General features: G+C 34.4%; 1 protein-coding gene across 1 annotated transcript; it reads right to left on the bottom strand.

Annotated features, from left to right (window-relative positions):
• Positions 1-567: 567 nt before the first annotated feature.
• On the bottom strand, positions 568-13957 carry LOC123540436 (heat shock 70 kDa protein 12A-like). The gene is made up of 6 exons (XM_045325466.2): positions 13588-13957; positions 10232-10383; positions 9357-9581; positions 7826-7970; positions 6870-7004; positions 568-6741 (listed from the first exon to the last, which is right to left on the bottom strand). Exons 1-6 carry the CDS (start codon positions 13733-13735, stop codon positions 5819-5821), a joined length of 1728 nt encoding a protein of 575 aa, XP_045181401.2. The 5' UTR covers positions 13736-13957; the 3' UTR covers positions 568-5818.
• Between the last annotated feature and the right edge of the window lie 3067 nt (positions 13958-17024).

Raw genomic sequence — 17024 nt, 5'->3', positions numbered from 1 at the left:
TTTCTGAAGTTTTAATGCACAAAATCTGCGCGTGAAAAAGGAGAAGTGTGTGTGTGTGTGTGTGTGTGTGTGCGTGTGCGTGTGCGTGTGCGTGTGCGTGTGCGTGCGCGTGCGCGTGCGTGTGCGTGTGCGTGTGCGTGTGCGTGTATGTGGGGGAGGGGCGAGGGGGGGGAGCAAAACTTAAGACACGAAACGAAACAGGAAACGAAGTCGGAGACCCCCGTATTTTTTCGCTCATTTTACAGCAAAATTAATTTATATGATAATTTTAGTTTTAAAAAAATCTACGGGACAGTTTTTACACACTCTTTAGTCATTCTGTTCGAAAACAATAATTTCGTATAAAGATTTTGGCAACTTGTTTTCTAAATTCCAGCTCAATACGCCTTCTTTACCTTAATATATTGATTACACCAATAAGAAGGCTATTTTTAAATATCCCTTCATAATTATTATAGTTATTACAGTTCAGACCTTTCTGGGGTTTTTTTTCTTGTTACTAGCCAGACTAGATTAAATCTCAGCTCAGGCATGTGCTAACCGCATGTTAACTAAATGCTGATTAAGATGAACTTTTACACACTGTAATATTTAGTAATCAAATATTTTATTGACGTAAACTGTACAGTTTATTTTTGTCATGAAATATATACAAAACATATACATTTAAATATTGTCATGTGATTTTATACAAATATATACGAGTAAGCATGTTTGAATGAAATAATTGTTTGTTTTTTTTTTTCCATGAAACATAGATTGTTATGGAGGATGAACAACTATACACGGAAGTATCATTTAGAAACGTAGAGCTAAAAGTATACCACTATTTACAATAAAGATGTTCTCAGTATTAATGCAAAGATTTTTATTCAAAGATTTTATTTATCATTGACCCATGTGGCAAATACATACATATGCATATATGGCGACAGTAATGGACACTTGATATATATCAGGGCAATGATTGCTTAACAATGAGAAGAGACAAAGATTAGTATCGTGATGTAACACATTTGGTTTGAACAGTATTTATTTCGATTACAATGAGTATATACGAGTACATGCATACATACAATTAGATACATATAAGCAAATGATACATAGGATTCGAAAACAAGTCTTCACTTATATGAATTCGTTTCCTTGTAATGTAACACCTTTCAAAACAATACAGAGGGTTCAAATGCAACACTGATAATTGTTCCTTCTCTTCAGAAGTTGGTAAGTCACACTTGACTGAGCAGCTGACCTAGAAAGCTGGCCAATCAAACTCCGTGACCTTAGAAATAACCTCTGACGTTAAAATCATTCTTTCCTAATTGAAGCGACTCTGACTGAACGCGCTCCACGGATTACATACATGTATTACTAAACCCGAGGATGGAAAAGGGTTTATTGAAACATGCCAAACATCTTATTTGTCACAAAGGTTAACATATGTCGTTACCTTCGAATACATGGTCAAGATGTGAAAACAAACCCCATTGCGACCCTCTAAGTGTGCGCAACAAATTCAGGCATCGAATGGTATACTACACGTGAACATTGATTGACCGGGTCAATGTAGCCAGTGTTTCTTAATTGCCATATTTACTCTTAATTGCCGTATTTACTCAACTGAAAGTGGTAACGGATTTACTTTGTTGTAGGATTTAACAACTTACATGTATGCTAGTGTAAATACTTTGGAAATAGCGGACTAGACATTTTTAGGTAGTAGAAAACTACATAGTTCTTTTCCAAAATTCTAGTTTTTTTTTGTATTTTGGTACAGAAATAAACGCAAAATGTTACGCCCCCTGGGCACTTAAACGTGGGTATATGGAATGTCAATAAGGTAGAATGGTCTTGCCCTTGTGTTCCATACGTAGGAAAAGCCAAAATCATCTAAAGGACATTTCACCTGATAAGCCCAATTGTTTTTATTAATTTTACTAACAAGAAAACATTCATACAATTTAACTAATAATATACTGGTAGATGAAACAATTTACCCCAGTATTTGATTATTCGTACATAGTATATATATTTATATATAAAGGGTATCGCCCTAGTTCTCCATATACACCTATATTGCTTGTCGGTGTTTTAACATTCAATAAAGATTTGCAGAACTTAAGGTGAATTAGTACGTTCAATTTCAGATTTTCAAAACCCCCAGATATCACAACCATAACTAAGAGTAGAACCAACAAAAGCATCATATAACTAACATATAACACTGGATTTTAAACTTAAACCTTTAACATTTTTCATTAAAGCTAATTTCCATAGAACCGCAAGCAATCTTATCATTTGTCTATATTTTCTTTATGGTTTCAGACTTTCCAGAATTTTCAGTACGTCAAAAAATACCCGGATGTAAACAATCATCATAGGCGACTTTGAGCAGTAGTTCAGAGATTTCGGTCAGATAAATTGACCGTAGTATGTATGTCTTGGTTTACGTAGCACAAACTGTTTTCCATATTGTGTGAAAAAGTCTGAAATATGATACTGACGCCGCTGAATGATGAATTATGTAAGCGCATGCGCCGAGGTTAACGGTGCTTAAGCAAAGTGTCTGTCAACCACCAAATTGCAGGAGAAAAAGCAGGTCAAAGACTCTCACTGTCCATTTTGCTGAAGAAAAAACCTAATTCTTTCAAATCTGCCTTCATAAATAATGACTCACGAAATTTATGGATCTAGGTGTAGCAAAATATTCGCATCTGCTATTTATAGCTTCATGCGTGTACACATTGATTTCTTTTAGAATAACTTTTTAACAATTAAAACATTAATATTAATACACTTTGAACAAAGCTACCCTAAATATTTAAAAATTCGACCGGGGTCATAATTCGAAACTGCTCCCCAGTGCCACCTTAAGTGTTTTTGCTAGATTTTAAGCAAGTCCACGATTCGCAACAATTTTTCTTTATAAGTTATCAGTACAAAAAAAGTACTTCTGCTTTACATTGTGATATGGCACTAAGGTAAGCTTCAAAATGAAAGCATTAATTTTAATCCATGTGGTCAACTTTCAAAAGAGTACACATTACAGCCTACCACTAACCCCTATTAAAATCAAGAAAATTTGAGCATTTTTTCCTTACTTTCAACACATGCCATTCACTCGTTTGTAAACTTTCATACAATTAAAGTCCTGCTAAGCAAAGTGTCTGTCAACCACCAAGTTTCAGGAGAATAGATAGATAGATAGATAGATAGATAGATTTATTTCAACATAAAATGTTCAATTACATGGCAAGTATGACATCAATACATACAACAAACAACGTATGAATTAATATAGCCATGTCAATCCGCATTACATGTCAAGGATAACACAAAAAAGAGTTTTAATAAACACTTATTTCCATTGTGGTCCTTGAGATGTAGTATGGTGTGACACAGGAAAAATGAGAATTATTCTGAATTACCGTGAAACATTAAAATGACTAGGATATGACTAGACTATACTAAAATTCTTTAAAGCACATGTAAAAACAAACATTTAAATGACTAGACTCTCTATCTGAACAAATTATAGCACATATTTTAAATGTTAGATATATATAGAATTTAAAAAATGTTCCTTGACAGGTCAAAATACATATATAGAATTTAAAAAATGTTCCTTGGCAGGTCTAAGATACTTGCTGTCCATTTTGCTGTAGAAAACACCTGATTCGTTCAAATATGCCTCCATAAATAATGACTCACAAAATTTATGGATCTAGGTGTAGCAAAATATTCGCATCTGCTATTTATAGCTTCATGCATGTAAACATTGATTTCTTTCAGAATAAACTTTCAATAATTAAAACATTAATATTAATACAATTTGAACAAAGCTACCCTAAATATTTAAAAAATCGACCGGGGCCATAATTCGAAACTGCTCCCCTTCCACCTAAGTGTTATCGACGACAGTAAATAGTTTACCATTGAAATATTTCAAGTACGCTGAATTTAACAATTATCAATGTTTCACTTTTGAAACCAGAATTATTTGACCACGTACAAGTAGATTTTTTTCCTATAACATAATTTAATTTGATTGTGGAACGCAGCTTTAAAACATTTAAAGCTTTAAGCCCTTTACGCAAAGGTTTCTTGTACCCTTGTAATTAAAACTATCCCAAGGTAATTGAAATTATCAACAATATCCAGTCCCTGATTGTTGTAATACCACTTTTCAATATTTTTTAACTGGACATCGCTTTCTAAAAACCATAATCTTTGTCTTTAGAGTATTTACTTCAAGTCCCCATTTATTGATTTATTAAAAGTTCTAGATTATTTTGTAAATCATTTTGACCACAATATCTCCTAAAATAACCACGTCATCTGCAAATAAAATAAGCATAAATGTGATAACATCTAAGCTTAAGCTACTGTCAGGGTTTTGTTGTAAAAATAGTTCAAGATCACCAACAAATATTAATGAAAATAGCAAAGGGGACATTACCTCCCCTTGTTTTAATCCTACAGCACATTCAAAATATCCAGAATAGCAGTTTCAACCTTTAACACAATCCTTTACTTGCGAATACATTTCTCTAACAATTTTAGTAATTTTCCATCAATGCCTAATTTAAACAACTTTGTCCAAAGACCATTTAAATATACAGAGTCAAATGCCCTTTTCATATCTATCATACAACAATACGGGGCGACTCTTGCGAAATCCGAACTGCGCATCGCTTAAAATATTATTATTTACTACCCAGTTGCTAACTCGCTTATTTGAAATTCCAGTGAGTATTTTTGGTAAACAACTCACAAGCGTCACGCCTCTGTAATTCTGAACATTGCATGAATCGTTCTTTTTAAATACAGACACAATTATACCCCTCGACCACTCCACAGGAAAATGTCCAGAATTCAATACAATATTAAATATATCAACTAAATGCGATGGCAGTGTATCAGATTATCATTACCAAGATGATCTTACTTCTCTTTAAACTTTTAATAACATATACAACTTCAATACAGTAATTGGACTATCTAATTCCTCAAATCTACAGACATTATCTTCGAAATTAGTTTCCGAATAAAAGTGCTCAGCTTCATTATTAACAACATGTTGCATATCATTTTGTAATCCTGAAAATATTTTTAAAAATCATCTACAGAAATGGAACTGTTTGATTTCTTGTTAATTTTGCGAAACAGTCTCCAAATATCCTTTGGTTTTGAATGACGTAATTTTTCTAATTCTTTTACTTTTCCATATTCAAACTTTTTCTCACCGTTTTGACTAAACCGATTTCAGCTTAAGCATATTTAACCTGTTTTCATCTGTTTTGATTCTATTAAATAATGTAAGAGCATCAAAATATGAACATTTTTCTTGACGGCAATCGTTATCAAAACGTTCACTCTTTTTGTATATTTATATGGGTCGACAGTAGTTACCTTACAGAATAGTGGCTTTGCAGAATCATTTATTACCCCTGTAAATCGGTTAATACAGCAGTTTATAGTTTCGTTGTCACTATACTTCTATTATTCATTATAACAACATTATTTAAAATCGGCGCTCTTAGATTTCTCCTAAAGGCAGCTTTGGTATCCTCTGACGATTTTAATAGTCGTTTTATCATAAGGAGATTTTTCAGCTTGTGTGACATAATTACATAAAATGGTAAATGCCAATGCACAATGATCTGACCATCACATAATGGTTCGACATGGAAGTTATCAATGCCATAAAAGTGTTGGTCATTTAATAGCAAATAATCTATGGTACTTGGTCCTTGACTGTTAACAAAAGTAAATGACCCGTCAAGGTCATTTTCAAGTCTACCGTTTGCAACAGTCATTACCCCATGAACGTAACTGTCACTTTTCTTTCTGTACCTTTCGTTACATCTCTTGCCTTGACTTCTATTTCTGTTCCATCAAACAGAAAACTCACTCCGACCATTCGAGTACAGCCACCTGTTGTATCTGACATTGGAATTGTAACACTTCCTAACTTCACGCAACCCGGGTCTGTTACCAGCTCAGGATAACGTTTTTCTGTACAATAAAGGTCAAACCATATACTAGTTTGTAACGGGTAAATTGGACAAAAAGTTTGTTCATCTTGCTCAGAACCAAGTTTTATGACGTCTCCAGCACGAACATGCGCATAGAATATATCATTACAGTGGCATATGCCATTTTCATATAATTTTCTGCTAGGTTTGTGACTGCAGCTCTGGCTGTATTCATGTGCAACTTGATTGCCATATGTGTATTTGCAAACACGCTGTGCAATAAGAGTTGGATTATGTCCAAATATTACCGCACCTTTCAGCACAGCAAGCCCTGCATCAGCTGGTACAACAATTTTCTTTGTGGGAAACTTATTTTTGATGCTGTGTTGTAAAACATGCGACTCGGAGTAACCTCCTACCATCAGTAAAGCTTCGCAGTCTTCTACCTCCGGCTTTTCAAAGAGTGTTTCGAGATGATCAGTTATATTTTGCAAAGAATGTTTGAAAAATTCTGCCAATACGTCTGGATGAAGTTTAAGTTTGTCTCCGGTCAGTTGCACCTTTCCCTGGTATCTCGAATTGGATAGTGTATTACTAACCCTTTTCCCCGTCAGCTCTTCTGCCAGGTCAAATAATGCTACGGGTATTTTCATGACCATCTGTTTATCAGCTCGAATCTCTCTTTTCTTTACCTCAAACCCCCTCATTAGATCAAGGTACTCTTCTATGATTTTTTCTTTAAAACTGTCCATTACACCCGTACCTATAAATAATAAAATGGATTATAACAGGTTAGGCACCACATACTTGTATACAAATATGAACTACAAATACATTTTACTGGCACCATACTAACGAAAACGCTTCAGAATCAAAAGTTTAAATGATTACCTGTAATTTCAGAAAGGAATTCTTCGAATGCTTGGTCAACGTTTGTGCCACCCCAGTCACCGCCATTTGCTTTGTAGATTTCCTTAAGGTCATGATGTTGCGTAATTTCATGAACTGTTATATCTACTGTTCCCCCTGAATAAAACACGTAAACACCATCTATGATACTTAATTCAGTTCTTATTAAAATCCTTTTATATATATTTCTTATAGCCCTTATGAATGAATCACAATATGAGTGTGTGTGTGTGTGTGTGTGTGTGTGTTCGGGTTTAACGTCTTTTTCAACAATTTTCCAGTCAAATAAATGACGGTGTCTACTTGTAGCAGTGAGCACAATGCCCAACTTTATAGTGCTGCCTCACTGGAATATCACACCGTAGACACGTGACATGATACCCCACCCAGTCACATTATACTGACATCGGGCTGACCAGTCCTAGCACTACCCTCTTAATGCTGAGCGCCAAGTGAGGAAGCTGCTAGTACCATTTATTTACGCCTTTGGTATGACGCGGCCGGTGATCGAACCCACGACCTCCCGCACTCGAAGCGGACGCTCTACCACTGGGCAATCACAATATGAAGGTATAATATACATTCATCGAAAGTGTATATTGCTCCGCAACTGTACTTACAAATAGAACAGAACAGAACAGGACAGAACACAAGTTTATTTTTCCTAGGAATTGAAACGAAGTTCCTTTTCCAACCATACAAATAATAATAATAATATACACCAAGATCAGATAGCAATTGCATGATTACATACATTTACCTCACAACAAAAATAGATGTAAAATGAGAGCAATATTGTTGTTAGGACTGACAATAAACATAATGAATAAGAAATAAAATCTGTAAAAAGACCTTTTGGAAGCACAGAATGCAACCACAGACTCGGTTTGATGGAATCTATGCATGAGAATACATGTATTTCATAAGGAATAATATACCTCCAGCATCTAGTATGAGATACTTGCTTCCTGGTTGTAATTTTACGAGGGAGTCCTGGTTTCGTGCCGTTGGAAGTAATCTACAATAGAGAGAGGCAGCCTCGGGCTCAAGTGCAATCATCAGATGTTCTTTCTTTATTCCTGCCTGTTTGAATGAATATAAAAGATGATATCGATTACAACATATGAATTCCTTGAAAAGGAGCTTTACTAAGAATAAATGTCCATCTTTATTAACAATTGAAAGACGTCATAGCTTACTTTTGAAATAAGAAATATATAACATGAGAAGGAACATTATTTTTCTACTGTATGATTCACTCTGCAAATAATACAAAAAAGCTTGAAAACAGGTTCTGAAAACCAATGAAAATACAAAAATGGTGCTGATGTAGAACAAAATAACTTAAAGAAATGAAAGCAAAACGTATTATATCAGATTAATATTTATAACAATTCTTATATTATCATGGCATCTTAATCAAAGTTAAAATATTTATGGAAACTATTATAGAAAAAGATATTTCTATAACTATATAGCAGTAACAGCAGGTAAAGTTATAGCAGTAACAGCAGTATTACTTTATTACTATTGACAGTTTTAACAGTAACAACAGTATTACTGCTGCTACTGTTGGAAGTTAAAGCAGTAACAACAGTAGTTGGAAGTTGAACGAGATACAATATGAAATCAATTTTTAACAATTAATGCATTATTTTCTGTACAAAAATTTTCAGATCTGTTTTAAATAGTATTTTTGTCTTTTTTTTATGTCTCGAAACCTCTTATAGCTGTAATTCACAAAGTTCAAGAGGGCTTGAGGATTTTTATACATTGTCTTTGCGGTCATTTTAGACCACTTCTATTTTAGGCAAACAATACGATCAACGAATATTATAACGGCATCTCGTTCAGTACGTAAGACTTTATTGTAAAGACGTTCTTGTTCAACAGATCTTTTTGAGAAAACATGTTTGAGTATAAGATTATAAAATTCGTATCACTCAATCATACTAAAGGCAATACACGTATGAAGTTCAAGCATTTAACCTGAAAATCAAACATATTTCAATTTATTTGTCTGCAACTCTATAAAGCATTAATCATGCGATTAAAATTCTAAAATGTTCGCTGTGAAATAAGAGGGGGATATAGGTGCACAGCATATCATGCTTATCAGATAACATTTATGTGGTATGAAATTCTATTCAATTGAAATTGATTAAAATAGAACTAAGCGCATGGCGTATTGTTGAATGTTTTAAGGCATGAAAACTATTCTATGTACATGAAATTGACAAATTGAAGTACACACCATTACACCTTTTAAATGTGTGCTTTACAGATTCCTGAAGAACATGCCAGAGCTAATTAAAAGAAAAGCAAAGATTTTGTTTTTTGATTCCATGAAAATATTTTTAATGGCTACCTTAAACATTGTTTTCAAATTAAGTCGTACATCAAGTAAACAACATAAGTATCATTTTCATAGTTATGAATAATGGCAGCATTTGTAAAGTATTAGCTTACCTCTTCGGCAGCTTCTCTCATAAACTGTTTAGCTGCATCATTCCATATGGCAGGCACTGTCAATACCCAGTGAATGTCACTTTCCGTTAAATATTCGTCAAGAACCTGTCTCTTTACCATATCTAGCAGGTCATCTTTTAGGTATCTTATTGACAGTGAGAAAACGTTTTTCGCCTGAAGAGATTTACCCGTAGCGTCTTCTATTGTAAAATCTCTCTGAAGTCCCTACATACAGACATAAAAAGCTAAATCATTGGAAACTGTTAACACATACCTTCTGTAACATTCTTGAATACAGTGCATAGAAAGTTTATAGCCAGCTAAAAATACGAATATAAAAACAAAGAAGTCAAACAGACTATAAAATATAAACATTGAAAGCCAAGATCGGTAGGTTTACAAAGTCTTTTCAAAAGACATAAGTTTTTTTAACTGACCTTTTAATCTAGTCAATGCATCAGCATGTCTCTCGTTTGTCATAGATAATGGTTCAAGCACGTGTTACAACTAATTAAACAATATATTTTGTTCTTAGGTTTCTAACCGACCTGTATACTTATGTCATGGAAATCATCATGTTGAGCACTCTATGAGAGGACAGAATTTTGTTCTGAAATATGTATCTCCAGAGTAGCAAAATAAACTCATTCAACATAGGGTGAAATGTTGTCTGCATCTTCTAGACTTGTTGTAATTGGCCACTCTTCAGATAGAGCGTTTTCTTGTAGGACTGACGTAGTTTCGTATAACTGTTGGTGCTTTCTTCACAAACGAGAACCAACTGCCATTTTTGGTTCCATATCCTATGTTCATGTACTATTGCATTAAACATAAGATAATTCATCAAATGGAAAACAAACTACTGTTAAACTTACAATTTTGCCAAAAAGTTGCATCTTGAACGTCTTGAAAAAGTACCATTCTTTGTGTTGTTGTTCGTCTGCGAGTTCGGCATACTTAGTTTCAGCATCAAATCCGAAAGAATCTATAGTTTGCCCGTCAGGTTTGATCAATATTGTCGTGGGTCCTGGTGATGAAAATGTTATATCATTTTTAATGTGTGTTAGCGATGGCTTAAATCACTCATACAAACATTTAGCTTTCGAATTATATTTGATAACGTCGACTGATTAATAACTTACATAACAGGGAAAACACTATGACTTTGTGTTCTTTTTCCAATTGTTAACTAATAACTGATAACCAATTAACAGAAATATGTATATTCTAATTTGATCAATAAAAATGTCAAAAACATCGTGACCAAAAGCAGTTAAATGTATCATTTGTTATTTGATGAACGTTAGATTTATTACATTTGGCTGATTATCAAAAGATAAAAGGTAAGGAAAGATTTCTCGGAAGCACAGAGCACCATAAACACAGCCAGCCACAGAGGCACGCATTTGCAAAGTAGGCCCACAACAAAAAGAAGCTGTAACGGAAAAATTCAAAAATCCAAAAAACTTGTACATTTTAATTTTATGCGAACTCTAGAAAAGGGGGAGGAAGGGGTAGGGGGTAGAAAAGAGGGGGGGGGGGGGGGGGGTGTCGAAGGGGAAAATGGAACAAGGATGAATATTCAAAAGGGAATGTTACGTTCCTTAATTACAGTTACCATACAACAATGGTGGCATATTACGTCAGTCAATTTACATCAGCATAAATAAAACAATAAAAAGCATTTCTTTATTTCTTCCTCACTTAAGGTAGAGATGCTCTTAATAATATTTGGTACAAAATTTATTTTCTCTAATATATTTAAAGAATTAGGGAGCAATTAACCGTTAGACTGTCGGAAACGGGTTGTACCGGGATACAAAAGCGAAACTACTGGGATTTAAATCTCACATTTTGTGGATTTTAGGCAGTCTAAAGTGAAGTTAGCACTTTGCATGGTATATATTTACAATATTATTTGTGTTGGATGTAATATAAGCAGATAAAATTTGACAGCTGATTTTGAAATTTTTATGTCGATGTTGCTTGGGTGTGTTTTCATGTATGTAGAAACTTGAGTGTCGCTGTCAGTTTCTTTCAATGGACACAGAGGCAGGGATTGCGTAGTCACTGCCGTTCATCATCTGTCATAATTGGAAGGACAGGCAGTTGCTAAATTTTCTCGTCAGACCCACTGTGCGACAGTATGCCACTGATTCTCTTGCGGTCCTCTTCAGATGGCCACATGTATGATGCGAAATTTTGATTCGAAGCAGAAGTGGCGCGTATACAGTGATTTGTGTATCTCTGACTAAGATTGGCTTCAGCAGAGAATCGTGGCATGAAATTGTAAAGCTTATTTATGCCAATGGGAACTTTTGAGTACCAGAATCTGCTGCCTGTTAGCACTTTCACTCTCTGGATTCAACCTTTCAAAACTTTTAACCGGACAATATATATTCATTTTTGTTTCATACATTTTTGGCTGTTGTTTTGCTCCCTACTGTCCAGACCATGGTGATTCTTGTCACATTTTTTGACTGACATTTAACATACCTGAAACCATTTGAATAAAATTGTACCTTGTTTTGTAAAGTTTGTGGTGTTTCATCAAACTGATATAGCTTATTTTTGTCTGCCTCTGTAATAGGTCCTCGTGTTTACTAATGGTTTTACCTTCTCTTTTCAGGGTTTAAATCAGTCCCGATAACATCTGATTTGATGACATGAACTCACGATCGCGCATTAGAGATACTTTCCTCAAAAAAGGCGGACTTGTGATGTGACGGTTGATCCCAGTCCGAATTCCAACAAGTCTGGGCTGCTAGATTAGTCAGCAGCTGTGACTTTCTAAAAGTGGTTATCCAAATCTGAAGATGAGCTATAAAATCAAAATTAACGATAGTGTTTTTGGCTTCAGTGTCATTACTTATTACAGCTATGATAAAACTACTAATGAATGGTAATGTTTTAACAAAATGATGCTGAAATTCACTTGTGAGATAAATAATTGTTTTGTGTAATATGTGTGACATGTTTATACAGGGGTATATGGTAGCATACATCATTGTTTCAAATAATTGTTTAACACTGTACGTACAAATGTAACACAGAAAAGACAAAGCACTACAGTAGAAGTTTAAAAATTGGTACAATTTAAAAGCTTTACTGCCCATGTAGTTTGTCTTTTGGCGGTAACCTCAGTTCTTGTCTTTCATATCATTTATTTGTTGCCTTGTAACCGTCTTTAATCGTTTTTATTTTGACAGGTTCATGAGACAGCGGCGCATTACAGTCTAGTGTCTGTACTAGGTCAGACAAAGCAAGTATGCTGAACTGTGTATCATGAGAAGGCTCCAGTGACATATCCGGTACAGTGATTCCATTGCATTCTGTTTGTAAAGCTAACCCTACAGCCTCGTTTACTTCTCCTGGAAGGTCGCCCACATACAACTAAATGCTGTCCTCAAATAATATACCAGTATTAAAGAAGCTTGTTCTCGAAAAACTCTTTTATAGGTGGAATTGTTCTTGTCAAATATTTCATTCTCGAATACAGATTCAACCTGTCTGGTGTATGTAGATTGCATAATAAAGTTATTCACATGACTATCATATCGAGTATTTATGATATTTATCAGTCCCCTATTATCTCTGCTTCCACGAAGCTCAACGACTGCTCCGGTCTTGATTCCAGCCATTACCTACTATCGATCGGAAGTAAAAAATACTACGGATGTGTTTTCCGAAGTCACGTAATTTTCATTTATAAAATGTCGGTAAATGCGTAGGTTTAATTAATGGAAGAGCCGATACCATGACGTTACAGTGATGATTTGTTGTACGTTTATATGGAAAAAAATCGGACCGTGTTAGAATATCTGATTTAATTATCTGAAACAGGTACTCATTATCTTATATAGGTATTAACTGTCTGATCACATAATGAAAATTCGCATTCATTTACAAACCTGAAAAAGAATAATTTGGTATATTAAATTTCATCAACAGTTTTGTCTTTCTGAACTGCCGTGGCCGAATGGTTACAAGCAAATGACGTGTAACTCACTTCCGTATGTTCGAGTCTCGCTTGATTTGTAGAATTATTTCGTGTGAGGGAGCCATTAAGACAGGTGCCCGCCGGTGTCTGTGATAATACCAAGAGGGTCACATATGGGTCTTCCTTGAGAGTCGTCAGATGACCTAAACCTGTAGCGGTGTGACATAAAACCAAACAAATCAGATACAAAGTTGGCTCAGATTTCCTACAGTTTTCTTACAATGTACTTGCCTTTTAAAGATACAGCAGACTGCAGTCCTGCCCAGTGTTTTGCTGTAACCTTAGTTGGTTCCAAATCAAATTCATGCTTAAATGAGAATCCCCAACTTGAAAACGTTGTCCCGAAGTCTATAGCTGCTACCAAAAGTGAAGTAGACATGACTTATGTAAATCGTTAGCTTATCATGAGTTTCCTATATCACTTCTGTTTGACCTTCACTTACAACGTTAAATAACTTTAATCCATTACAAAAGACACAATAGTATAATTCAAGTGTAAAATTAATTTATACAAGAAAGTTCTCATCGTTTAAATTGAAATATTGCAATGTATCTAACATGCGAATGATATGTATCAATGTGCACTACTTCCTCTTCCGGTTTAATCGCCAGTAGGCCTACCTAAATCAATAAATAAATATACAACCTCCGCGCAGGAATATTGTTAAACAATCTGCTGTACCGATTAGGGGAAGAAATACAGTGTTGGAGTTTGCTAAATATAGTGAATCAAACAGCTAACATTATAACTGGTATTTGGCCAATGTCTGAAAATACAGAAATCATCTCTTTTAATTAATATAGTTTTAGATCAAGACTCATTCCATTGATAAAAATGAAATGTAGTTTAAGATTTAATTTTGACATTGTATTAAATCTAAAACTTAGATTTTACAAATTTTAAAAATGCAGTTATGTCAGAGGTATTAGCATTAATTAACCGACACGTACATTTGACATTGTACACAGGGTGATAATAATCTTAATCACAAAACTACTATATAGTATGTATTGCTATACATTTTTAAATAATATAAATGGAAGTTCATCAAACATATTTTGTTTCGCGCTGTATTCGACTATACCACGTCTACCCCTATAAGGTTACACAGAATTGAGATATATATTTGAAAGGTTACTTGAAACAATGTTGACATAAAGTAGTTTCAGAACACCATTCATAGACTCGCATATATTGTTTGGCCAATGCAAGTGTTGCCAGCTTGTTAGTTCCCTACCGATGACATGCCCTCCGTCCGTCCGTCTACAAATCTGGATCCTGCGATAATTCAAAAAGTATTCAAGCCAGGTTCATAAAACTTGGTACGTGTATAGAAAGCAATATGTGGATTATGATTATGCACGTATATGACTTAGCTTGTAGGTCAAAGGTCAAGATCACTATTGAAGGTCAAGTGAAAATTGTTTCTGCTCCATAACATTCATATGCATTGATAGATTATATTTAGTGTTACACATAAATGTTCCCCATGATGAGACAATGTGTCAACGCATGTTCTATGCTTGTCGGTTAAAGGTCAAGTAAAAATTTGTTTCTGCTCCATTAGTTTTAATTGCATTGAAGGATTTTAGTACTACACAGAACTGTTCCCTATGATTAGACTATGTGTCACGCGCATGACCCATGGTTGTCGGTCACAAGTCAAGGTCATTAAGATCAAGATCAAGTAAAATTGTTTGTTTTTCACTGGTAGGGGACTTCTGTATTGCCAATGCAATACTCGGTCACTTTTTTAATTAATGTACCCATGCAATCGCTTTGAATGATCAAAACATATTCTAAGACAAGTTTTAGTTTTCCAAATGTTGGTCAGCAGTTTGCGTCTGGGTACAACATAATGGTTTATATTTTAACACATATAGATTTCTTGGCGAATCGATTAATGATACACAAATATTTCAATTTATCCCCATAAAATGTTATGAGAGCATAGATTATGTTGTATTTTGCAATTGATTTTGTAATTTGCGATTCAACATATGATATTTCTATCTAAGTATAGTATTTTCAGGGCAGATCAGACTTTAAAATTAAAACTTTTTGTTTCATGTACACTTTCTGATTTAATTTAGAAACTGCAAAATAGTTTGCTTGTTGCGATTCTAACTGCAAACTGATTTTTATTTTGTAATTCACTGATATATTCAGTTTCTCAAAACGATGGTAGATCAGGCTTTAAAACTGAACTTTTCAATCTCTTTCGCAACATTCAAAATGTTAATCGTTGTGAAATTCGTGACAGATTTTTTCCCAACTCAGAACAGCTCCATAGGTATAGCGCGAATCTAAGAATCTCGAGATCGTGAGTTCGATACCCGGGTGAGCCGCATCTACTCCGAAACTACATGCATATGGGGAAATTAGGCACATCGTGGAAATCGCCACAAAAGCCGACAATCAGTCTGGCCAGGTAAATCGGCTGTTGGAAATGTTTGGAATTTCTTGGTCTACTCCGTTATTTGTGTTCAAAGTCAAAATCCCTTTTTCACCAGAGTGCCGCTATATTAGTAGTTTGATCATATGGATTAAACAAAGATTATAAAGTCTTATTTACACTGCTTGTAAAGATAAATGAGAACGGTTACAAACAAAATTAAATTGGCGGACCAATCAGAACCTCGGTGTTATTTGGTGGGTCAGACAGAATACCTTTATTAAAGGTATTCACAGCAAACACATTATAATAATAACGGAATAATCACTTTGCAAAGAATAAGTTCTATTATCTTAGGATCGATCAGAAGCTTGCGTTTGTAATACTTTATTTGAACATCATAACAATGAAAGAAAGGTTTTGTGAGAAATTAAATAACTGTGGCTGCACATTTATTTTCAAGACTGTTACCAATTTCTAACTAGCTTATAATCTTACGTCAGCTGGAAGATCGATATTCAACTTCATAACTTGCCTAATTTTGATTCTAAGATCGAAAGTCAAATTTTAAAAAGGTATAATCTCAAAATGGCATTTGATTTCCTGCCAGCACAATGATCGAAATTCATAATATTCCAACCTGGTATTGAATTAACAGCCTGTTCAGAGACTGATACTGAAAATGCTAACATTGATTGTTGAGCCGGCTCGAAAATCGTACTTCAAATTTTGAAAAGCCGCATTTCAATGTAATGCTGCTGAAGATCATGATTTAAATGTTAAAAAGTCGTGCCAGACCTAATATCGAAATTCAAGTTTTTAAGACGCTAAATATATTACTCCTGGTATTATATTTCAAGCCTACTCGAATTGTCAAAACAATCGAATTTAAAGCTCGAGTTGAATGCTGCGTGTGGAACCAGCTGGTATATCAAAATTTAAATTTTCAGTTTGAATATCGTTAGAGCCTCCTTGAAGATCGCAATTCAAATTTTTGAAATGAAATTGACTGGAAATTCATGCTATAGCTCGAAATATTTTAATTTCAATCCCGTTGGCACTGACTGAAATTCTACTTAAGAATTCAGCGTTTTCTTTTGATTTTGATTTCGTTGTCCGAGTTCGCAAAAAATTCAATGTAAGCGAAATTCAACGTCATCCTTTCGAAAATTAAATTTCGACCTTCTAACTTGTCCAAAATACGCCACCTCAAAATTCTCTTGACTTCTTTCTTCTTTCAGCCTCGAAATTTAATTCAAGCTCAAATTCAAT

Source organism: Mercenaria mercenaria, chromosome 16, assembly GCF_021730395.1.
Source record: "Mercenaria mercenaria strain notata chromosome 16, MADL_Memer_1, whole genome shotgun sequence".
In the NCBI taxonomy this organism is placed as follows: domain Eukaryota; kingdom Metazoa; phylum Mollusca; class Bivalvia; order Venerida; family Veneridae; genus Mercenaria; species Mercenaria mercenaria.
Note: the sequence above shows the minus strand (reverse complement) of the source record. Positions and strands in the feature narration are given on the sequence as shown.

Coding starts and splice junctions, on each gene's coding strand:
- LOC123540436 (XM_045325466.2), bottom strand. CDS start 13,735: ATGTCTACTTCACTTTTGGTAGCAGCTATAGACTTCGGGACAACGTTT. Junction 7,971..9,356: donor TGAGAGAAGCTGCCGAAGAG/GTAAGCTAATAC, acceptor TCATTCAAACAG/GCAGGAATAAAGAAAGAACA. Junction 6,742..6,869: donor ATTCCTTTCTGAAATTACAG/GTAATCATTTAA, acceptor TATTATTTATAG/GTACGGGTGTAATGGACAGT.